Source organism: Heptranchias perlo, chromosome 1 (assembly GCF_035084215.1).
Source record: "Heptranchias perlo isolate sHepPer1 chromosome 1, sHepPer1.hap1, whole genome shotgun sequence".
Lineage (NCBI taxonomy): Eukaryota > Metazoa > Chordata > Chondrichthyes > Hexanchiformes > Hexanchidae > Heptranchias > Heptranchias perlo.
The window spans coordinates 194,418,848-194,442,659 of NC_090325.1; the positions used below are offsets into that span (position 1 = coordinate 194,418,848).

General features: G+C 46.8%; 1 protein-coding gene across 5 annotated transcripts in view; it reads right to left on the minus strand.

Moving 5' to 3' along the window:
• Positions 1–8,667: 8,667 nt before the first annotated feature.
• Positions 8,668–23,812, minus strand: part of LOC137330689 (electrogenic sodium bicarbonate cotransporter 1-like) — a 174,086-nt gene continuing 158,941 nt past the window's right edge. For 2 of the 5 annotated variants that reach the window (XM_067994518.1, XM_067994516.1), the window contains exons 23-26: positions 23,205–23,363; positions 18,343–18,439; positions 11,222–11,301; positions 8,898–8,986 (exon numbers count right to left, since the gene is read on the minus strand). In XM_067994518.1, the coding sequence (XP_067850619.1) occupies positions 11,258–11,301; positions 18,343–18,439; positions 23,205–23,363 (300 nt within the window). In that variant the 3' untranslated portion in view covers positions 8,898–8,986; positions 11,222–11,257. Of the gene's footprint in view, positions 8,987–11,221; positions 11,302–18,342; positions 18,440–23,204; positions 23,364–23,812 lie in introns of all 5 variants that reach the window. The other 3 variants (XM_067994515.1, XM_067994514.1, XM_067994517.1) reach the window with 2 other exon arrangements.

Here is a 23,812-nt window from a genome sequence, read left to right on the forward strand (position 1 = left end):
GTGCCTGCTGCTCTTGTCCTTCTAGGTGGTAGAGGTCACGGGTTTGGGAGGTGCTGTCGAAGAAACCTTGGCGAGTTGCTGCAGTGCATCCTGTGGATGGTACACACTGCAGCCACTGTGCGCCGGTGGTGAAGGGAGTGAATGTTTAGGGTGGTGGATGGGGTGCCAATCAAGCGGCCTGCTTTGTCCTGGATGGCGTTGAGCTTCTTGAGTGTTGTTGGAGCTGCACTCATCCAGGCAAGTGGAGAGTATTCCATCACACTCCTGACTTGTGCCTTGTAGACGGTGGAAAGGCTTTGGGGTGTCAGGAGGTGAGTCACTCACCGCAGAATACCCAGCCTCTGACCTGCTGTTGTAGCCACAGTATTTATATGGCTGGTCCAGTTAAGTTTCTGGTCAATGATGACCCCCAGGATGTTGATGGTGGGGGAATTCAGCGATGGTAATGCCGTTGAATGTCAAGGGGAGGTGGTTAGATTCTCTTGTTGGAGATGGTCATTGCCTGGCACAAATGAGTAGGCCATTTGGCCCTTCAAGCCTGTTCCACCATTCAATGAGATCATGGCTGATCTGATTCTGGCCTCAACTCCACTTTCCTGCTTGTTCCCCATATCCCTCGCTGATCAAAAATTTGTCTAACTCAGCCTTGAATATATTCAATGACTCAGCCTCCCGGCTATATATCTTGAGACTTTGGCCTACATTCTATTTATTTTGGTAATCAGTGCCAATTTATGGTAATATTCTGCTCCTATTCACCATACAAACGACCACAGGAACAGGAGTAGGCCCTTCAGCCCCTCGAGCCTGTTCTCTCATTCACTTAGATCATGGCTGATCAGTACCTTAACTCCATCTACCCGCCTTGGTTCCGTAACCCTTAATACCCTTACCCAACGAAAATCTATCAATCTCAGTTTTGAAAGTTTCAATTGACCCCCAGCCTCAACAGCTTTTTTGGGGGGGGGAAAGAGTTTTCCAGATTTCCACTCCCCTTTGTGTGAAAACCATCCCGTTTTAAGGCCACAGGCAGCGATTGTAAGATTTGGGAATGCTGATGCATTGTCTCAATGGAGTGGCAGTGAGGCATTTGGTCCCACTGTTCCATGAGAAACAGTCCCAGTCGATCGGGCACACTTTCACTGGTGGTTTTCGGTCAAAATGGGAACTGTTGCACAGCACTGTTCCACCAATAGAAAGAAATAAAGAACTTGCATTTAAATATCACCTTTCACAACCTCAGGACGTCCCAAAGCGCTTTACAGCCAACTAAAAGTACTTTTGAAGTGTAGTCACTGCTGTAATGTAGGAAACACGGCAGCCAATTTGTGCACAGCATGATCCCACAAACAGCAATGTGATGATGACCAGATTATCTGTTTTAGTGATGTTGGTTGAGGGCTAAATATTGACCAGGACACCAGGAAGAACTCTTGTGCCCTTCTTCGAAAATAGTGGCCGTGGAATCTTTCACATCCACCCGAGGGCAGATGGGGCCTTGGTCTGATCCAGACGATGGCACCTCCAACAGTGCAGCACTGGAGTGTCAGCCTAGATTATGTGCTCCAGTCTCTAGAGAGTGGGACTTGAACTCATGACTATCATGACTCAGAAGCAAGCATGCTACCCACTAATCCACAGCTGACTCAGACTAACAAAGAGGCAAGTACTTAAGCATTGGCTGACAAACTGCTCAAACGTAAGAGAGACCAGAGGTAGTCAATATGAAGAAAGGAAAAACTTGCAATTATTTTGTACCTTTCATGACCTCAGGACCTACCAAAGCACTTTACAGCCAATGAAGTACTTTTGAAATGTAGTCACTGTTGTAGTGTAGGGAAAGGCGATGTGCAGTGTGTTACTGTGAAGCTATGCAGGCCGATTTTGCTGGAGCAGTCAAATCAGATCATTCTTGGTCATATTTATGTCAAGGATTGGGCACACCGTGTGAGTGAGCTCGCTGCAAAGATAGTCTTATTAAAAAATACCATCTATGCTCCAAAGCTTCAGGATTTGTCCAACACAATGAGGTGTGCCCATTGCTGCTTGTCCATCAGAGACAACACCTCAGTTGTTCAAAAAGATTTCTTTTGAGGTCCTTCCAGGAAGTCCAGCGTCTGAGGTTTAAGCCAACATCTCAGACACCCCTGATTGGTAGTGTAGACCGATTCAACAAGACAACCAATATGACAGCAATCAGCAATTGTAATAATCGGGTACAAATAGTCACACACCGTAACAAGGCCATAAGTACAAAAGATGGCTATTACCCCAATCCTTTGGCGAGCAGGTGCTAACCATTCACTAAATTGTCTGATCCTTCATTCTGCTGCTCCTACTCTGCCCATCCCCCACTTACCGCAGTTCTTTATATACCCCCAAACCTCACGAGGCAGCCACATGACCATGACATAATCCGTTCTCAGCCAATCAGTGGCACTGTAGCCTCTATACGGACATGCTTCCATTTTGTTTCTCCCTGATCTTTTCGGCAGTTTTCAGTGGACATAATTTTAGGCAAGCTGCAGTGAGTCAGTTTAAGATTACAGTGGGAGTGAGTGCAGTGATCGCCCAGTCCCGGCCGCTGTAGATCCAACCTTTCACCCATTAGGAGTTGTTCACTTGTCTCGTCTTTCTTTCGAGAACAAGATGGGTTTTATATTTTAACTGGATATCTCGACGAGCAAAGGAACGGCATTGATGATTGTGAGGTGAAAGATCCTGGAGTGTGAGAATTTGCGTTCCTCCAATTCTTGCCTCTCGCGCATCCCCAATTTCCTTCGCCCCCACCTTTGACGTCCGTGCCTTCAGGTATCGGGTGATAGGAGGTTACAGAGTTAGGGAGGGGCGAGGCCCCTCGGAAAGTGAACAGACTCTTCGTTACCCGATTGGATGATTTTTGACTCTTAGTCAAGCAGCTTTCTTTTTCCCCCATGTCCAATATCTTTATAATAAACAAAAGTGTTCAAAGAAATTTTTTTTTAAAAAACACAGACTGGAGATGGGGGAAAAGGGCTGTTTGACTGAAGTTGAGAATCATTCAATCGGGTAACAAAGAGTCCGTTTGCTTCTTAATTGGCCGTGGAGAGACAGTGCATGGTGAGGATGGACGTGTTGGGCGACCAATGGTGAGGGGGGGGGGGTGGGGGTCAGTGGGAAACGGGAGGTCATGTGATGAAATCTCCAGGAATACGTCCGACCAGAGTTGGCAACCGTATCACTGCCTGTAGCGACTCAGCAGGAGGACATCATGTACAAGCCAAGCAATCGCGGGCAGTCTACCCTCCCGTGAGCTGCAGCGCAAAATCACCCCGATATAACCGACCTTTTTCTTGGGGCCAGTTGCTATCGAACTTTCCAGCACAGAAGGAGGCCATTCAGCCCATTGTGCCTGAGCCGGCTCCCTGAACGAGCTATCCACTTACTCCCATTCCCATGCCCTTTCCCTACTCCCCTTTTAATATTAAACCAACACTGACACACACAACAAAAGTAGTGCATAAAATTGCTTTATTTTTTTTCACATATACTTGATCTGAAAAAAAAATGCGAGATCTCCTCAATTTTTTTTCTGCCCTTGTGATTTAATAAAAATCATCACAAAAAGCACTGAAAGTTGTCGATTTGTATAACACTATATTAATCCGATACTTGCTGGAATTTTTACATGCTCGACAAGGAAATGTAATTGTTTTCTTGTTCAAACGTGTCAAACTACAGTTAATTAGAACGTTCTTACAATTCTCCCACAAGGCAATCACAGGCCCTGATGAGATTATTAGTGATTTAAGTGGCTCAAGGCGCATAAAAAGAGATTACAAATATACACAGACAGTCTATCACAGTGCTGATGAAGGGAATGGATGGGTTTACGATGAAAATGGAAACGAATAGCAAAAGTTCATCCATTCATACACTGTCCATCCCTGGCCCCCCACTCCTCCCCTCTCCCAAAGAATTATAACAACAAAAAAAATTAATACGAAATAATCAAGTTTTGGTATTTCAGTAGATGATTGAAGTGATTCAGTAGTCAATGCATTTCAAGTATAATCACAGATTGGAAGACCGAGCTTTGCTGAGATAGAAACGATTCCATGAAACTAGCGATCGTGGGAATGCACAGCCTCACAAATCCCAGGAGTCCCGTTCACCCATCACCCCCCCTGTGCTCGTTGACCTACATTGGCTCCCGGTCCGGCAATGCCTCGATTTTAAAATTCTCATACTCGTGTTCAAATCCCTGCATGGCCTCGCCCCCTCCCTAACTCTGTAACCTCCTCCAGCCCTACATCCCTCCGAGATCTCTGCGCCTCTCCAATTCTGGCCTCTTGCGCATCCCTGATTTTCATCGCTCCACCATTGGCGGCCGTGCCTTCAGCTGCCTGGGCCCTAAGCTCTGGAATTCCCTCCCTAAACCTCTCCGCCTCTTTCTCCTCCTTTAAGACACTCCTTAAAACCTACCTCTTTGACTAAGCTTTTGTTCACCTGTCCTAAAGTCTCCTTATGGGGCTAAGTGTCAAGTTTTTGGCTGAAAATCGCTCCTGTGAGGCGCCTTGGGACGGTTTTACGCATTGTTGTTGGACGCCGCAATTTTCCGTCCTTGCCCAGGATTTTCCCAGACCCATTCCCCGGGAACACTGGAACATGGGATCATCCCTACTGTTTCTACGCAAAAAATGTGTTCGTTTGCAAAGTATACACTGAATTTCCTGGGCGTCTTCCTTGTACTTTGTGCGAAGATGCGTAGATATGGATTTAAAAAAACGGTTCAACATTACAGATCGGCATTTACCTGTTGCACTTTAAGAAAGGCAAAGCCCGTGGTGCTGAGTGAATGAGTTCCTACCCAATTTCCCCCAATTAACATCACGGTTAAGATTCAGGAATCGCCCACAACTGAGGACCTCGTTTACATGATACAATCTGCTTATCGCGGAGGCATAGTTCGACCTCACCTCAGAATACACTGCACCACAGACAGTGCAAAGGGAGGAGCCCATTGGGGCTACACTGGTGCAGTGCATCTCATCAGAAATGTTAAATGTCCAACACATGGTGGGGGGGGGGGAGGCTGGGGAGAAAGGGGAAAAAACAAATCATTCTCTCCCCCCCACCCCGTCCTTGTTGGGTATTTCAGGGGGTAATTTCCTGCATTTACTGCCCCAACGCAGACCATCACATCTTGGAAACATTGGAATATCGGGAATGGGGGTCACTGCTCCCGTTTTCTGAGATGTGGGTGGGGGTCATTTTAATCTAAGTTGCCGGGCAGGAAACCCCAGGGATCGGGTGGAACGCTGGATTTACACCCCTGCCTGATATTACAAGAGCAGGTCAGAGGCTGGGTATTCTGCGGCGAGTGACTCACCTCCTGACTCCCCAAAGCCTTTCCACCATCTGCAAGGCACAAGTCAGGAGTGTGATGGAATACTATCCACTCATCTGGATGAGTGCAGCTCCAACAACACTCAAGAAGCTCAAAACCATCCAGGACAAAGCAGCTCACTTGATTGGCACGTTCCCCTCCAAGTCACACACCATCCCGACTTGGAAATATATCGGCCGTTCCTTCATCGTCGCTGGGTCAAAATCCTGGAACTCCCTTCCTAACAGCACTGTGGGAGAACCTTCACCACACGGACTGCAGCGGTTCAAGAAGGCGGCTCACCACCACCTTCTCAAGGGGCAATCAGGAATGGGCAATAAATGCCGGCCTCGCCAGCGACGCCCACACCCCGTGAATTAATAAAAAAAATTACTCTTCACTGACTTCAATGGTGAGTAAAATTGGGCGGGGTGTAAAAGCAGCGATCCCATCAGTTTAAAATGATCACCTTCCCCCCACCCCAGGGGAAATCAGGTGGGTTACATAACGAGCCTCCCATATTCCAGTATACGCTGCCGGCTCGAGACGCTTTGTGCCGGGAGTAGGAAAGTTTACTCCTTTGTATGTTATTGTTAATTAAAGTAGATATTCTAAAATCACCCTTCTAGACAGCAGTGCTCAAAGGATTATCAAACAATGGGCAACTTCTAACATATAAAATACGACCAGTATTCACAGAAAAGCCTTCAGCAAGGATCAGTGATGATGTTACAAATGAATCGTCTGCACAAATCATGCCTCAGGATCATGTAAATCCTGATGCGTCTGGCAAACTAAAACGCGCTTCTTAATTGTATTATACGTCTGTCACTGCAATTTTCACAGTACCTACTAGCGATATTCTAGTGCACACATGAGCTGTTGCTTCCTGGGAGTAATTTTTGGCTGCTGGCAGGGGAGTCTACCCCCCCTCTTGCAACCCCCTCCCCTTCCCTCCTCCCCTCCCCTCCCGAGGCCTATTAAAATGAGCAGATGGACAACCATGGCCATCAGACCCCGTGACTCCCTGATTGGAGCTCCGGGTGGGTGTGGGCTCCCCCTGTCTGCAGCGCAGGTTCGGTACGACGCCCCTGCCGTTCTCTGGTACCCGCTACACCCGACCACCGCTAGACAAACACCGGGCATGTCTCCTCACCACGGGAACCACCAGCATTAGGGGTGCCCCTCACATATAGATTACATCGGCAAAATTTCACATTTTCAAACCATTTCCCTCCTAACATTGAAACAGTATTGGGTGTACAACAAATGGAAGACTGCGCAGCCAGCTCGCAAGAAAGACCCAACACCCTTTCGCAGGCATCCGAAATCCATGAGTATTATGGGAGTGGGGGAAGGTGTCTTTCACACGTCTGGTTTAATATGTGAAATATTGGGCCGGATTCTCGATCTTTTTGCACTTGGGCAGAAGCAATTGGTTGGGCGGAGCACAAAGAGGGAGATGAGGTTGGGGATCAGATCGCACTCTCGTCACGGTTTTTAGTCCTTTAATTTAAATGGATGGATAATCGGAGGGCTTCTCGAGAGGCTCCCTCGGCCCCATTCTCCTCGAAGTGTGCTGTCCACACTCAACGCGGGACAATCTGCCCCCCGCCCCCCCCCCCCAAATCTCCTCTCACTGAGGTGGGGATGTTTAACAAGGAAATTCCCAGCGACTTTGCATATCCTGTTCACACTAGGATTTGGGAGGAGCAGGAAGGGGTTTAAGATGATTATAGGAATTGATTGGGTAGATAGAGAGAAACTATTTCCTCTGGTTGAGGGGGAGTCCAGAACAAGGGGGTATGACCTTAAAATTAGAGGCAGACCATTCAGGGGTGATGTCAGGAAGCACTTCTTCACACAAAGGGGAGTGGAAATCTGGAACTCTCTCCCCCAAAAGGCTGTTGAGGCTGGGGGTCAATTGAAAATGTCAAAACTGAGATTGAAAGACATTTGTTGGGCAAGGATATTAAGGGTTATCGAACCAAGGCGGGTAGATGGAGTTAAGATACAGATCAGCCATGATCTAATTGAATGGCGGAACAGGCTCGAGGGGCTGAATGGCCTCCTCCTGCTGCTATGCTCTGAGAATGAACCCTAGTGTAACTTGGGCGGGATGGGGGCGGTGGTACCCATGACATTAGGGTTACCCCTAATCTTTGCAATTGGAGCCAAAGACTCTAGTCTATAGCATCCAGCAGGAGAGGGGGATGAGAAGTTTGACGTGGCCCTTGTTTGTGAGGCTGCTGCCTCCGAATCGAGTGGAAAGTCTCCCGGCGGTGGTTTTATTGGGGACAAGTCAGCGTGAGCTCAAAAATGGGATTTCCTGACTTTGAGCTGAAGCCAACTTTTGCCCACTAAAACGAGCCTTACGATGGGGTCTCCACTTTCCCCCACCTTATGAAGTGGGGGGGGGGGGAATGGGGATAGTGGGAGGGGAAATCAGTCAGTACAGCACAGTCCCGTGGATATCCCAGAGCTGCAGCCTTAGCAACCGAATCATCGAATAGCAGCACGCTGTGTAGTTAAGGCAAAGGAAAAGTTTCAGCTTGGTCCTGGAGTTGAACTTTGTTAAATAAATTCACCAAATTCAATCTGCCGTTACACGTGAGAGAATGGGGGCTGAACGCTGTACAAAAAGTGTTTGTTTTTTAAAAATAATTATTTAAATTACCGCTTGCTCACAAATGTATCACCTGCTTATAATAATATAGTTTTAATCTCTTACAATATTTTAAAAACTCCAAGACAAAAGGGCTTGAAAGATATATTTAAGAGTGTCAGTACTCTACCAAGCCCTAAGCTCTTCCCTTCAGTTTGTGGTTAATAATCAGCATTGTATACAATAGATTCATTTGTACAGAATTTCTGCCATCTAAACAATAAGAGGTAGAGCTACTTCTGACTAAGGACAGCGTTTCCTGCTAACAGGAAAGTGCATCCCATTAACGGTAATTATGATAAAGAGGCTCAAGAGATAAAAGAACCACAATATGAGAAGGTTAGGCGTGATGAGATTATGATGTGTCCGTAATCACATGTTTCCCAGAGAGTAGACAGGGCTAAAGTGCCATTGAAAAAGAGCCTTTTTGCATAGTCAGCCATTCCCAGCTAGTCACCTAAGCAATGTTAGTCCTTCATTTTCGGCTCTTGAAAAAGGTGTAGCAAGGGTCAGACAAGTTACACGAGTCCGTCACTGCGGACTTCTTGCCGTAAAGAGGGTGCAGAAGCATCTCACAGGCGTGGTGTACCATGGGAATCTATCACCCTCCCCCCACCCCCACCCCCCCCCCCAAGTCTCTTTTGTCCTTCGAGCAGGAAGTTAGTCCAGAGAGAAGAGTTCCTAAAGAGGGGGAGAAAAAAGGAGAGAAAAAAAAAAGGTGCCTGATCCCTCCCCGGGGTTTAATCCAGTCGCAATTCTATCGCGTGGTCGCCAAGAGGTGACATGGTTTGCCTCGAAGCTTTGGCAGGTACGAGCATGTCCAGTCTGCACTGGGAACGCAGAGTTATAGCGCGGTCTCAGTTCCTCTGCTTCTCCAGAAGTAACCCGTGTCGTAGTCTGGTTCAAGTTCGATTCTTATTTGAGGCACACTTCTTACTGGAGTGGTCGGAGGGCTAAAAAAAAACAGAGGTGAAAATACAAAAGTTAATAACTGGCTTAAATAACGAAAAGTCCTGCGTTATGCTCCCGTAAAAATGACCCACCACAAAATATAACTTCTCTTTGGAAATTAGAATCATACAGCACAGAAGGAGGCCATTTGGCCCATCGTGCCTGTGCCGGCTCTTTGAAAGAGCTGTCCAGTTAGCTCCACTCCTCCCCTGCTCTTTCCTCGTAGCCCTGCAAATTTTTGCTTTTCAAGTATTTATCCAATTATCTTTTGAAAGTCACTATTGAATCTGCTTCCACCGCCCTTTCGGGCAACGCATTCCAGATCATCACAACTCGCCGAGTAAATAAAATTCTCCTCATCTCCCCTCTGGTTCGCCTGCCAATTATCGTAAATCTGTGTCCTCTGGTAACCGACCCTCCTGCCACTGGAAACAGTTTCTCCGTATTTACTCTATCAAAACCCCTCATGATTTTGAACACCTCTATTAAATCTCCCCTTTAACCTTCTCTGCTCTAAGGAGAACAATCCCAGCTTCTCCAGTCCCTCCACACAACTGAAGTCCCTCATCCCTGGTACCATTCTAGTAAATCTCCTCTGCACCCTCTCCAAATGACGGTGTTTTTTAAAATGAATTCTGACCCACAGGTCCCGGGTTAGCTCCTCTCAGCTGGGGATGATGCTACGATTGATTTCAGCTTCTCAGGGCGACAGAGGGCGAGAGAGGCAGCCATCGTCCCCACTCTTGATCGCCAACGAGCCACACAACTACTCAAAAGCGCATGTGTTTGGATGCTGCAGCACCAGGGTGAGGACAGGAACGGGTTCAGCTGTGGTGAACCCCCACCTGTGCCCAGTGATGTGTCTCCTCCCCCTCCCGCTCCCCCTCCCCTCGCAGATTTTCAAGGCCATTACTTTGCCTCCGTTGAGCAACGGTTGACATCAGCGTATCTGGACATTGGAAGGTGTGACCATCTTATACAGCAAACACATCATTCCTGACATTTTAAGGGGTCATGGTTAGCCAGTACAACACACAAAAGAAAAATTAATGATTAATAGGTTCAGACGGCACCTACCCTGTACTCGGTGCGTTGACACAATGCACCTATTTCTTGGTGGTATATTTTAACATTACTGGCAGAGATTTTATTAGTTCACTCCCCTCCCAACACACATATCTCCTTCTCAACCAATAGGATGATGTTTAGAAAGGGAGACATCCCACACTCCCCTCCACAGATATCTAGCCAGGAGCCTCCATTGCTGTCTCTTGCTTGAAGTGGAGTGGAACGAATTTCCCCCCTCCCCCACAACAGAAACTCACCATCTGTGGAAGACCCCAGGTCAAACGCGATTTAAGATGAGGAGCTCAATCCCTCACCGGGAGTCCCAATATTCTTGGGTCAGCCTTTTCCCCCCACCAAGTGTTTTTCCTCCTGACCAATTCCAGTTCTACGGACCCCCCCCAATATTTTCTTCCCCCACAGCATCACTTAGGCTAAGATTGGCAGCCTCAGCACAAACCCAGAGTTGTACCGATTCTGAATGGCTCACTGTGGTCAGTTTACCCGCTAATTCCACCAGGAAAGTCCGCTCTAAATCCTTCTCTTTTTTTCCACCTTTGCTCTGGCCAGTCAGTTTTTGTCGGGTAAGGGTATTAAGGGTTGTGGAACCAAGGCGGGTAAATGGAGTTAAGGTACAGATCAGCCATGATCTAACTGAATGGCGGAACAGGCTCGAGGGGCTGAATGGCCTCCTCCTGTTCCTATGTTTACGTCAGTGCTCTCCGATCGAGTGCACTTGGCAAAATGGCCCCATACAATTTAGCACCCCTTCCCTTGGCCCATAGCAACGCCCCATCATTCCACCGTCCCAGGGTTGCTAAGGCGCAAATGATGCCGTATTCCAGTCAGTTGTGTCATTATAATAAACCCATCCCACTTGGGACAGGCGTATTATACGCTCTGGCAGAAAATCATGGAAGTTGTGTCCCTCTCCGATTTGCCTCCCTTACTTGTCCAGAGAATGCCAGTTTACCAAAATAGCGGAAGAGGAAATTCAGGCCCCGTCCGCCTTAAACACCTCACACCCTCTTAGAATGTGTTAACAATTTTGCCAGAAATATCAGAGGACACTTTTTCGCGAATGTACAGGAGCGTCAGTTCCCATGGCAACCAGAGGGTACCTGACCCTCCGGCCTCCAAGTATTAACAGTGTGAAGATACGTTGGCCTTACCTTGGCATAGTGATTGACTGGAAGAAAGGAATCGGATCAGCACGACGTATGTCGTTCAAGGAATGTAGGTGGCTTTTTTCCTGAATTAAAAAGGGGCACGATTTGTCACATCAGGCGTTTTGTGAATTTATACGGCAAATTTTCACGCAGGATACAAACTCAAAAGGGTAGATTTCCCTGTTATTGCTCTTGGGTGTATTTATGATCGGATAATCGAATGGACTCCTTTACTGGGCACCATACTTTAGAAAGGATGTCAAGGCATGAGAGAGGGTGCAGAAGAGATTTACCAGAATGGTACCAGGGATGAGGGACTTCAGTTATGTGGAGAGACTGGAGAAGCTGGGATTGTTCTCCTTAGAGCAGAGGAGGTTAAGGGGAGATTTAATAGAGGTGTTCAAAATCGTGAAGGTTTTGAGAGAGTAAATAAGGAGAAAATGATTCCACTGGCAGGAGGGTCGGTAACCAGAGGGCACAGATTTAAAGTAATTGGCAAAAGGTGAGATGAGGCGAAAGGGCGGTGGAAGCAGATTCAATAGTAACTTTCAAAAGGGAATTGGATAAATACTCGAAGGACAGGGGGAAAGAGCAGGGGGATTGGAACTAATTGGATAGCTCTTTCAAAGAGCTGGCACAGGCATGATGGGCCGAGTGGCCTCCTCCTGTGCTGCATGATTCTATGATTACCAGTGGGTGATCCTCCCCATCCCGATTTTCCCCTGTGTGTTGTGATCTGATACACCCAAGAGCGGGAGAATCTGCCCCAATGTAGATGTGATGACAAACTAGACCTGCCATCTCATTTGACACTTGTTCACAAGAGCTCTGTGCATGACACAAGTTTACAAGTAAGACTTGCTTTTTAAAGTCATCGCTGATCAAATTTTCTTTCTGTTACTCAAAGCCTGAAAGCATTTGTTTTCAAATCCACCAGCTTACTGCACATGGCCAAAAACTATTGACTTGGTCTCCACTTAAGATTTCACTTCAGCATCTCAATGTATAACCACTGTGTGACTTGAGGCACGCGACAACAAACAGTTCAATGCTTGGCGTGTTTCCTTAAGGGATGTCTAAAAGGCAAAGTGGTCAGAAACCTCTGCACTTGAAGCCAGAAGTTCAAAAGACAAATTGAGGAATATGCGGTGAGATGGTCCTTGGAATGTGCTGCAGTTTTCACAATAATGGTTTTTCTGGATAGTTTTGAAAGATCAAATTTGGATTGGGCCTTATAAAACCGCTGAGAGAGGCAAATCGTTCATTCTTTGGTGCTGGGTCCCTCTCCCATCTTAAAGGATGTTTCCCTCGATGCAACTTGAGCACTTAAATTAGGCTGACACGTCAGTGCAATGCGGAAGAAGTTCTGCATTGTCAGGAATGCCATCTTTCTGATGAGATGTTAAACTGAGGCCCCAGTCTGCCTGTCGAGCTAGGTGTGAAAGATCCCACGGCATTACTCGAAGGAAAGCAGTGAATTCTCCCCGTGTCCAGGCCAACATTCGGCCCTTAGCCCAGAACAACGAAACAGACTGATTGGCCACTTACCTCATTTGCTGTTTGTGGGACCTTGCTGTGCACAATTTGGCTTGTCCCATTTGCCTACACAACATGGCGATTCTTCAAAAACTAACCCATTAGCTGTGAAGCTTCTTCAACAGCACCTCCCAAACCCGTGACCTCTACCACCTTGAAGGACAAGGGCAGCAGGCACATGGGAACAACACCACCTGCACGTTCCCCTCCAAGTCACACACCATCCCGACTTGGAAATATATCGGCCGTTCCTTCATCGTCGCTGGGTCAAAATCCTGGAACTCCCTTCCTAACAGCACTGTGGGAGAACCGTCACCACACGGACTGCTGCGATTCAAGAAGGCGGCTCACCACCACCTTCTCAAGGGCAATTAGGGATGGGCAGTAAATGCCGGCCATGCCAGCGATGCCCACATCCCATGAACAAATAAAAAAAAGCACTTTGGGACGTCCTGAGCATGTGAAAGGTGCGATATAAATGCAAATTAATTTTCTTCTTTTTTAACGTAACGTTGCTACACCCACTAAGGGTCAGCAATCTAACTAGAGCAAGTCATTACAGACATGGGGGGGTAACCTGCCTATCTCCGAATCGGGAGAGATGTATAACGGGCGGTTGATCCGATATTTTCCCATTTCACAATATTGCTCAAAGTCAAATCATCCCCATTGCTTCTACTCGTCTCGTTAACGTAACTCTTTAGATAACTTTCACTTTGTATTTATGCCACAGAGTCCTTGGCGCCATCAAAAACCGGTAAGAGTGGGTACTCGAAAGGCCATCTCAAAGGGATATCCTTCACAGTGGTGTAAAGATTGTCGGGCTGAAGTTAGGAAGATTCTTCAGACAGCTCCATGTGATCTAGTTCACATCCTGTCTTAAAGGAGCCCAGATTATGTAGATTGCCCAGCACGGTACAAGTGCCAGGACACCGAGAATTCCTGTCCAGAGCTTGGTGTGAGGGGCCTCTTGCTCCTCCCGAGCCCACCAAAAAATAAAAATTTGAGCAGTCCCTTTAAGGACCGTTGGTTAGGCCGATCTACGCCTGGTACAAAATGGGTGGAACTTGCACTGCACACCCTCCTGTACCTGGAAATTACAATCGGGCTCCTACAACCAGTGCAGAACCCTGATTTGCATATTTAAGCAGCCGTTTCGGGGGGAGGGGAATGGCAGGCTGCTCACCCATTTGTAGGACCACCTGAAAAATGCATCAGCTGGGACTTGGGGGGGGGGGTGGTTAATGGGACATCCGAGGTGTCTCTCCCTCCCACCCCTTTATGCTTTGTTTGCTTTTTTATGGCCTTATTAATCTGCGTCGCGACATTTAGTGATTTGTGTGTCTGTACCCCTAGATCCCTTTGCTCCTCTACCCCAATTAGACTCTTGTTTTCCAAGAAAGTGTCGCCCATATTGCCTCAGTGAGTTGAGGATCACCAAGGGACCTATCTGTCTGCTCTTTCTTTAATATCAACTTGGAATAAGCAATAACAATTAAACAGCTCCTAAATAACATATCGAGATAATGCTTGCGTTTAAATAGCACCATTCAACATCAAGAGATCACAGTGTTTTGTGTGAGGGTTTACTTGTTTGAAGTGCAGTGACTGTTGTTACGTAGGCAACTCAGCCGCCATTCTTCCCAATCAGCGTATGAGATGAATAACCAATCGATGGTTTTAGGTGGTATTGGTTGAAGAAGGAATGTTGGCCAGGACACTGGGGGAACTCCTGGCTCTCCGCTGAATAGTTCCATGGGATCTCTAAGGGCCACGGAACAGGCAGAAGGAGCCTTGGGTTTAATGATTCATTCAAGGGATGGCCACCTCCAATGATGCAACACTCCCTCGGTCACTGCGCTCAAGTGTTAATCTAGATTACCTACTCAATCTCTGATATGGGGTTGGAATCCATAACTTTCTCTGTCTTGTACATATTTCATGTTTCAAAGGACAGTTGGTTGTCCACATCTCCTCAGAAGGTCCTTCACACATCCAACCGGTGGGATTTATATACCAATTCCGGTTTATTTAAAGTGAGGTGGAACATAAGAAGATAAGAAATAGGAGCAGGAGTAGGCCGTACGGCCCCTCGAGCCTGCTCCGCCGTTCAATAAGATCATGGCTGATCTTCAACCTCAACTCCACTTTCCCACCCGATCCCCATATCCCTTGATTCCCTTAGTGTCCAAAAAAATCTATCAACCTCAGACTTGAATATACTCAACGACTGAGCACAGGAAAGATGGGATAACCATACAATAAGACTCCATTCACACCATCTGTACAGTCCTGCAGTATTCACAAAGGGCCAGTGCAGCAAGCTGAGGTTGCACGTAGCACAAGTCTTTGAAACTGAGTTTGCGATTTAGCACTAATAAACCTGACATTTGTTATAAAAGCAAAGACAAAATATAAACGAGCGTGAATTATCAGCCATCAATGGCAACGGAAGTGGCAAACAGATCTTTCCCGCGAATGTCGCACATTCTTGGAGGTGTCGAGCAAGTAAACTGAACTCTGTGGACACTACTTCCATCGACAATGGTTAGAATTCATAATTCGAACGCCAACACTTCAAACTGAAGTTATTTGAAATAGGTAGATCGTCTACCTGGTAGTACCTGCTTCATCCTACAATTAATATGGATCCTCCACACACAGTAGGCTTACACACTCTGGAGAAGCCATGTACTGAACACACACCTAAAAATGTAACCATGGCTGTTGCATGTGGGCGGTGCTACGCATGGCTTGCATGGAAATGTGACCCCACCCACCCACACCCCCCCCCTCCGCCACCCCCCCCCACCCACACACCCCCCCCCCACCCACACCCCCCACCTCCGCCACCCGCCCCACACACACACATCCCCCCCTCCGCCACCCCCCCCACCCACACACCCCCCCCACCCACACCCCCCCCCTCCGCCACCCCCCCCACCCACACACCCCCCACTCCGCCACCCCCCCCACCCACACACCCCCCACCTCCGCCACCCGCCCCACACACACACATCCCCCCCTCCGGAACCCCCCCCCACCCCATAATGATACAAATGCAAACAGGCCATAAAAGATTGAAATCACAACAAAAATCCAATTGGGACCAGGATTTAAGTCAATGTGGATCAGATGTTGGAGATACTCCAGAACATGGGAGGGCATCACGTGAGATTGGACTGAAGGACTTAGTGAATCCCCAATAAACAAAATGATTCTCATTTTGCGTTCTAAACGCTATCTCGCTACCAGGGATGGGAGACTCTGCTCTAACAGTCATCATCTAAGAACATAAGAAATAGGAGCAGGAGTAGGCCATTCGGCCCCTCGAGTCTGCTCCGCCATTCAATAAGATCATGGCTGATCTTCAACCTCAACTCCACTTTCCCGCCCGATCCCCATATCCCTTGGTTCCCCTAGAGTCCAAAAATCTATCGATCTCAGCCTTGACTGTACTCAACGACTCAGCATCCACAGCCCTCTGGGGTAGAGAATTCCAAAGATTCACAACCCTCTGAATGAAGAAATTCCTCCTCATCTCAGTCTTAAATGGCCGACCCCTTACCCTGAGACTATGCCCCCTAGTTCTAGACTCTCCAGCCAGGGGAAACAACCTCTCAGCATCTACCCTGTCAAACCCCCTCAATAACCAGGCCATTAAGCAGAATGACTCGGACTTGGGATTTGATAACTGATGTCCACTCCAATTAGGAAAGAAGATCGCTCCTCTGAGGGAGTGGGACCCTTGCCTTTGCTACGACATCAGAGAACCACCAGCTGCAGGTGATTTTCACTCAACGAAAATAAAATTCATTGATTTGACGTCAATGGAAGTAAAAATCGGGGCGAGATGTGAAACGGGCTGCTGATTCGCTATCGCCCGTTTTCCACTGTCGCACAAAGGTCAAAATGAGGCCAGAATCTCTGTAAGGAAGTAGCTCTTGATCCAATGGCATTAAAACTCCCCTCAGATAGAGATGCCCCAACATAGAGATTCTGGCATCACTCAGGACAGTACTCAAAAACAACAACAACTTGCATTTATACAGCGCCTTTAACATAGTAAAACGTCCCAAGGCGCTTCACAGGAGTGATTATCAGACGAGTGATCCAGTCTAGATCAGTGGCCGGTACTTTTCAGACTAGACTCCCTCAGAGCTAATTTTTACAATAATGTAACCATCCCCCCTATTCCCCTTGAACAACGTAGGGAGTCCTCCCAAAGGAGAAAGTACCTGGAAACAAGCCCAGTTTTGCCGACCCAGTCCCCCACTGTGCAAGGTGGATAGTCGACCTCTCCTGTACAATCACACAATCTTCACTGTGGGCTCCTCTCGTTCATTCTCTGGGAAAGAGTATTTGAGGAAACAAGGGGGGAATCTGGACCCTTCCTCAGACAATAGATGAGGGATCTACAAGCGCACCTTACAACCTCCGAGATCTCTGCGCTCCTCCAATTCTGGCCTCTTGCGCACCCCCAATTTTAATCGCTCCACCATTGGCAGCCGTGCCCTCAGCTGCCTAGACCCTAAGCTCTGGAATTCCCTCCCTAAACCTCCCCCTCTTTCTACCTCTCCTCCTTTAAGACGCACCTTAAAGTCCACTTCTTTGACCAAGCTTTTGGTCACCTGTCCTAATATCTCATTATGTGGCTCGGTGTCAAATTTTGTTTGATAATCGCTCCTGTGAAGTGCCTTGCGATGTTTTACTACATTAAAGGCGCTATATAAATGCAAGTTATTGTTGTTAAGTAAGACTGCCAGTGATTTGGTGGAACTAAAGTAGGCACTGTCATGATAGGGCAGACTAGATCCTCACAACCAGGGGAGAGGCCAGGGTCCCTCTTTATAATGTCTCCATCTACCCTACATGCAATTGGGAGCAGGACTTGCCTGAGGAATGGCGGGGGTGGGGGGAGGGAGGAAGAGGAAGAGGAAGAGGAAGGGTACCTGCAGTGCCATATTTTATGTGCGTACCCTGTACATGGTTTTTCCAGGCTGTGCTCCTACTGAATGGGGAGGCTGCAGATTGAAGAACAATTTTACAAAAATTATACGCATTGGAAGAGTCAGATTTTGAAAAGCATAAATCGCACTCATGCACCTTTAACAGGCAGTCGCGAACAATTGCAGTAAAAACCCATTTGCACCCGACGGTGACCACTCTTAAAAGGGTCAGGGTGTGAGCACTGTGTTATAACAACCAATTCTGCGCACTGATGAAAGAAAAACCATGCGAGCGGATTAAAGGAATTCACTGACCTGAAACGCAAAGTGAATGACAGCAAAGGGTAGAAGACAAAAGACGCATGATTAGCATTAGGTTAAGGCATCCAGTGAAGCATAGTTAGTTGATGATTGTCGGACAAGTCCACAGCAAGAGCTGCAACAGAACAGTTAGTTTGAGGCACTAAAGGGAAGGGAGGAAGAGAGAGGGGACGACGGAGAGAAAGTAAGACGGACAGAGGCACCATTTGATGTGAGATGTGATTGAAGAATAAAGAGGATGAGGATAATGGAAACCCAGCACTCACTGCTCATAGACTGAAGTGAATGGAAATCAGGCAGGCAGGTGGTTTTACTCACTGTCAGTAGATTTGTTACTGCCCAGGAAGGGTTCTTGTTCCATCATGTCCATTGGAATTTTAATAGCTGGAACTTTTTCTGAGTATGGGTAATCAGACTGTGAAGGAAATGTTTACAACGCTTAAATATACCAAACTGCAAGCTGGAGAAAAGCTAATAATAATGATTGTGAATGAATACATTACTGGTCACTTGGGAAGGGTGGGGGCCTTTTGTCTGTCGTGTGTAGGATTAGAGGTTTGCCTTGACACCAAGACCGACAAAACCTTTAGACTCTTACAAGAGAGCCATTTTATTCCTCACTTCCTTTTTTTAACGTCTCCTGAGGGAGGCCGAACAGGCTCGAGGGGCTGAATGGCCTACTCCTGTTCCTATGTTTCTACAATTTTGTGGGGCGGGCTTGATGGTCCAGCTGGTCTTTTCCTGCCCATCAATTTCGTATTTTCGTATGTTTGGCGACATGCCGAGAAGCTGGGTTGTGGAAGGGTCTGGTGTTTCTACAATAGGACTGTTTCGTGCAAAAATATTATTGTTGTTTAACGTATGGTAAGGGCACGCTTTGGGAGTGGAGGCTCCCAGTGTGGAGCCTGACTCACGGGGAGGGCTGGTTCGAGGTCAGTGCTCCCGATTCATTGGTCCTTAATTTTAGTTGCTGGAGAATCAGAAGTGTTACGTTATGGGGGTCAGCTGATCTCAACAGCCCAATTCCCCAACCACACCAGGCATCTCACTTCACAGAACGTAACATCAATCAGAAGAGCTTGTGGTCGTCCTGTGAAATAACAGGTTTTCCTGGTGATCTTGGAGTCGGGGCTGTCCCTCTTGTGGGACAGCTTTGAACAATTTCCCAGTATCGATTGTTTTTTTGCACAGAATAGGGAACTGACCACACCCACTGCATCCGAATCGTAACACAGCTCGCACCCCACTTTGCCGTCCGGTATCATCAGGTTTTAAACGAAAGGCTTAAAACTTTATCACTAAAATATCTGGGGATCATGGGGCTGATTAAAATTTAAATCGCAAACTTGTTATGACTTTAAGGGTGAAATTTTAGTCTCAGACATCAAGGAATTTTAGTATCATGACTATTAAATTGTGGATGTGCGCGTGAGAGTCTGTGTGTATATGTATATGTGTGTACGTATGTATATGTGTGTGCATGTGTATGTACATGGATGTGTGTACATGTATATGTGTGTGTGGGTATGTGCTTGTATATATGTAGAAGTGTATGTATATGTGCTTGTTTGTGTGTGTGGGAGGGATTTACTCTGCGCTATATGTAATGAGATTATTACTGCTCAGAGAGAGGAAATCATTTGTGTAGGAGGGAGACTGCAGTCATGGATAAGAAATTGCAAAATCTCCCCAGGTTAACAGCCAATGCACGTCACCGCTCAGGGGAAAGGTTTAGAAAGGGCTGCCTTCATGTCAATGTGAAAATGGCGGACAAAAAATGCATTGTCAAAATCCGTGAAGCAGTGGGCGGGGGCTGGAATAAGGAAACATTAGCAACCGTTTATTTTGTGCTAGTGGTAGGGTGGAAAAGGGCCTGCATTCATCGCAGGCAAGTAGGCCCAACTGGACTCTTCCTGTGCACAGAAACTCGGGGTCAAGGGACCAGGGCCAACAGCTGAAGAACAGGCTCAGATATTTTTGTAATTCTCTTAATTAATTGTATAATTATTTGTTTCACACAAGTGTAACCGACAGTTAGCATTGTAACCTGTCCAATAAAGAATGTAAATGCGCTTTCGTCTCCTGGCTGAGTGATTTGGCCGTGACTGATACTAACAGCACATCCAAAACAACAGCGTCAAGATACTGCAACGTGTCTGGGTGGGGACTGTAAAGGAGTGACCGACCACCCCAAACTCTACTCTTCCTGCGGAATGGGGTTTTCTGTGTGCGGAGGGTTCAGAATGGAACAAGAAAGAGTAATGTTGTTAGTTGGCTCTCAGGTAAGAAATCCCATTGGTTGGGGGGGGTAAAAATATAAAAGACACGTCGAGAGATTTACAGAGCAACGACAGGGACAGGAAGAAGCATGACACGGCATTGTTGCACCAGCACAGTTACATGGCATTGAGGATTACATGGAGCCTACACGATACTGATGAGATATGGCAGCATCAGAGCCCAGCTAGGTCGGAGTGTAACAACGCTTCCCACTGGGGCATATCGGCAAAGAAAGAGCAGAAACGTAATTCAAACTGTAAAACATTTCAGAATACATGTTAAGCAAGGCAGGAGCAATACATAACAAATGGAAAAAGCTGCTTCCACTACTTTAGGATGGCAAATTATGTAAACAGTTGACACTACCCAGGATTTATCCAGTCCTTAGAATCGCAATAACTGGGTTAGGGGTCTGTAAAGCAAGGGTGTTATCTGGTGTGATACGTCATACTTTCTAACATGGCCTCAGCCCAGAATTACCCAACAAAAGAGAGAGTCTCAGACACGGCAGCAATCTTCTACACTTGTGAATCGAGTTGCCCTCATGCCCATTGTGCTGGCCTCACAATTCTTTGGTGTTATTCCGAGGCACTAGACTTTAGGAAGGATGTCAAGCCCTTAGAGAGGGTGCAGAGGAGATTTACTAGAATGGTACCAGGGATGAGGGACTTCAGTTATGTGGAGGGACTGGAGAAGCTGGGGTTGTTCTCCTTAGAGCAGAGAAGGTCAAGAGGAGATTTGGTAGAAACTTGAAGGGAGGAAAATTTGCAGGGCTATGGGGAAATAGCAGGGGAGAGTGGGTCTAATTGGATCGCTCTTTCAAAGAGCCGGCACAAGCATGATGGGCCGAATGGCCTCCTTCTGTGCTGCATGATTCTATGATATGATTCTAACATCGCAGTTTCTGCCTTGCAGTTGATTTGATCGGTGGTGACAACAATAGCAAGGGCATTTGCCAGATATTCCCAGTGGTTGACAGTAGCTCTTGTGCAGCTCACCTCTCGGCGAGATCTTGATCTCAGTCCAGCAGAAGGCCAGGCTATTGCTCAAACAGAGAGAAGGAAAAGCAGAGAGGGAGTTGACCTGGGCCAACCTCAAACTCCCCCGAGCAAACCAGATCAATGAGCGTCATCGGCAGCATTCTCAGGTTGGGGTTGCCAACCCTCCAGGATTGGCCTGGAGTCTCCAGGAATTGAAGATTAATCTCCAGGACACTGCCGCCAGCGAAAACCCAGGGAGAAAAATCATAGGGGCATTAAAAAAATTGTGTATTTTTCTTTTTCATTTTCTTTAAACACTTCTGTTTACGAGTTATAAAAATATTGGGGGGGGGGCCGCGGGGAAATTGCTGTTTGACTGACAGTCAAGAATCATCCAATCGGATAATGAAGAGTCTGTTCACTTTCCAATTGGTCGTGGGAAGGCTGGGCACTGTGAGGATGGACGTGGTGGGTGACCAATGGTGGGAGCGTGGGGGTCAGAGAGAGTGATTCATGTGATGAAACCTCCAGGAACATGTCCAACTAAAGTTGGCAACCCTTGTTGGGGTTATCATGAAACACGGAGGGACCAGAATACCATCAGCTATTGGTATTACAAGGAATTGTGTTCATGTCACAAAGTTCCTTACACAGGGTGCATTTGTTTCCATTATGGAAACACAGTTAAATTTGGCCTTGCATATCATGTATATCAATCCTCCCCCAACCCTTGTAGCCAGTCACCACTACAACCAAGGCCTTCTGCCAATGATCCATAAGGAGAAAATTCTAAATATTTATAATGCAGTTGTCCACACTGAGATCCAGCAGCTGCTAATGAACAGCCATGCTCGGGATAATTATACGCCCGGATTTCCGTTCTTAAATAGCAGGGTGTTACACTTCAAAAATGGTCGCTGTGCCAATAAATTCGTGCAGTTAGAATGAAATATAACTTTGAAATAATTGGTGGGGGAAAGTCCAGAACAAGGGGGCATAACCTTAAAATTTAGAGCTAGGCCGTTCAGGGGTGATGTCAGGAAACACTTCTTCACACTAAAGGGGAGTGAAAATCTCTTCTCCCACCCCCCCCAAAAAAGCTGCTGAGTCTGGGGGGGGTCAATTGAAAATTTCAAAAACTGAGATTGATAGATTTTTGTACCAACGCAGGTACCACAGTGTCCTTAAAATAAGCTACAATCGCCATCACTCGGATAGAGCAGCGCTCATAACATGGCACTTGACTGCCAATCGGTTTCCTGGATCTATTCGGACATCTGTTGCCAGGTTTTAAAAGGCATCCTGTGATTAGTTGAAATGTGGGTTGTGACATGTTACCTTAATGATCAGCTGTGACTGGTCACAAAGGGTTTTGATAGAATAAATAAGGTAAAACCATTCCCTGTGGCAGATCCAGAGGACACAGATTTAAGGTAATTGGCAAAAGAACCAGAGGGGTGATGAGGAGAATTTTTTTTTTAAAACACAGCGAGTTGTGATGACCTGGAATGTGTTGCCTGAAAGGGCGGTGGAAGCAGACTCAATAGTAACTTTCAAAATGGGAACTGGATAAATACTCGAAAATGAAAAATTTGCAGGGCTACGGGGAAAGAGCAGGGGGAGTGGGATTAATTGGATAGCTCTTTCAAAGAGCCAGCACAGAATCGATGGGCCGAACGGTCTCTTTCTGTGCTGTATCATTCTGTGATTCACTTTTACAGGATTATTACCTAGGATTGGGATTATTAATGCACATGTACTCCTGGTTTCATTATTAAGGTCTCTTTTTCATTGGGATTAGGTAATGAGAGACAGATTAACAGCCAGTTATTGTGTATTTAAACTAGGGTTAAATTAAACTGCCTTTGTAGCAGACTTCGGTGTACACATGTATTGGTCCAGTGATGAAATATTGCTTACATCTTCGTTATCACTGTCTGCACTGTGCTTCTTCTTCTTCTTCTTGTCATCTTCCTTCTTTTTCTTGTCCTTCTCTGGAATTACATCGTCCAGGAAACTGAGGTCATGCTGGGTGAAGATGTAGTCCATTGCCTTTCGGACTGCAACCAAGGATAGGATCTGTGGGCAGAGAAGAAAATCCCATTGTATATTTTCAAACACAAGTACATCATTTGAAAATATGGGTGTGCAATGAAGATCACGAGGATTAATCCAGTCAGGGGTGTCCAAGCTGCTGCTCATGGGCCACTCGTCCTGAGATTCTGGCCTTCGAAGCCCACGTAACTCCTTCCCATTTACAGTTATATTCCTGTTCTGTCCTGTTTTAATATTGTAGGCCTGGAATCATAGAATCATAGAAAGGTTACAGCATGGAAGGAGGCCATTTGGCCCATCGATTCCGTGCCGGCTCTATGCAAGAGCAATCCAGCTAATCCCATCCCCCCCCCCCTTTCCCCGTAGCCCTGCAAATTTTTTCCTTTCAAGTACTTATCCAGTTCCCTTTTGAAGGCCACGATTAAATCTGCCTCCACCACCCCCTCGGGCAGTGCATTCCAGATCCTAACCAC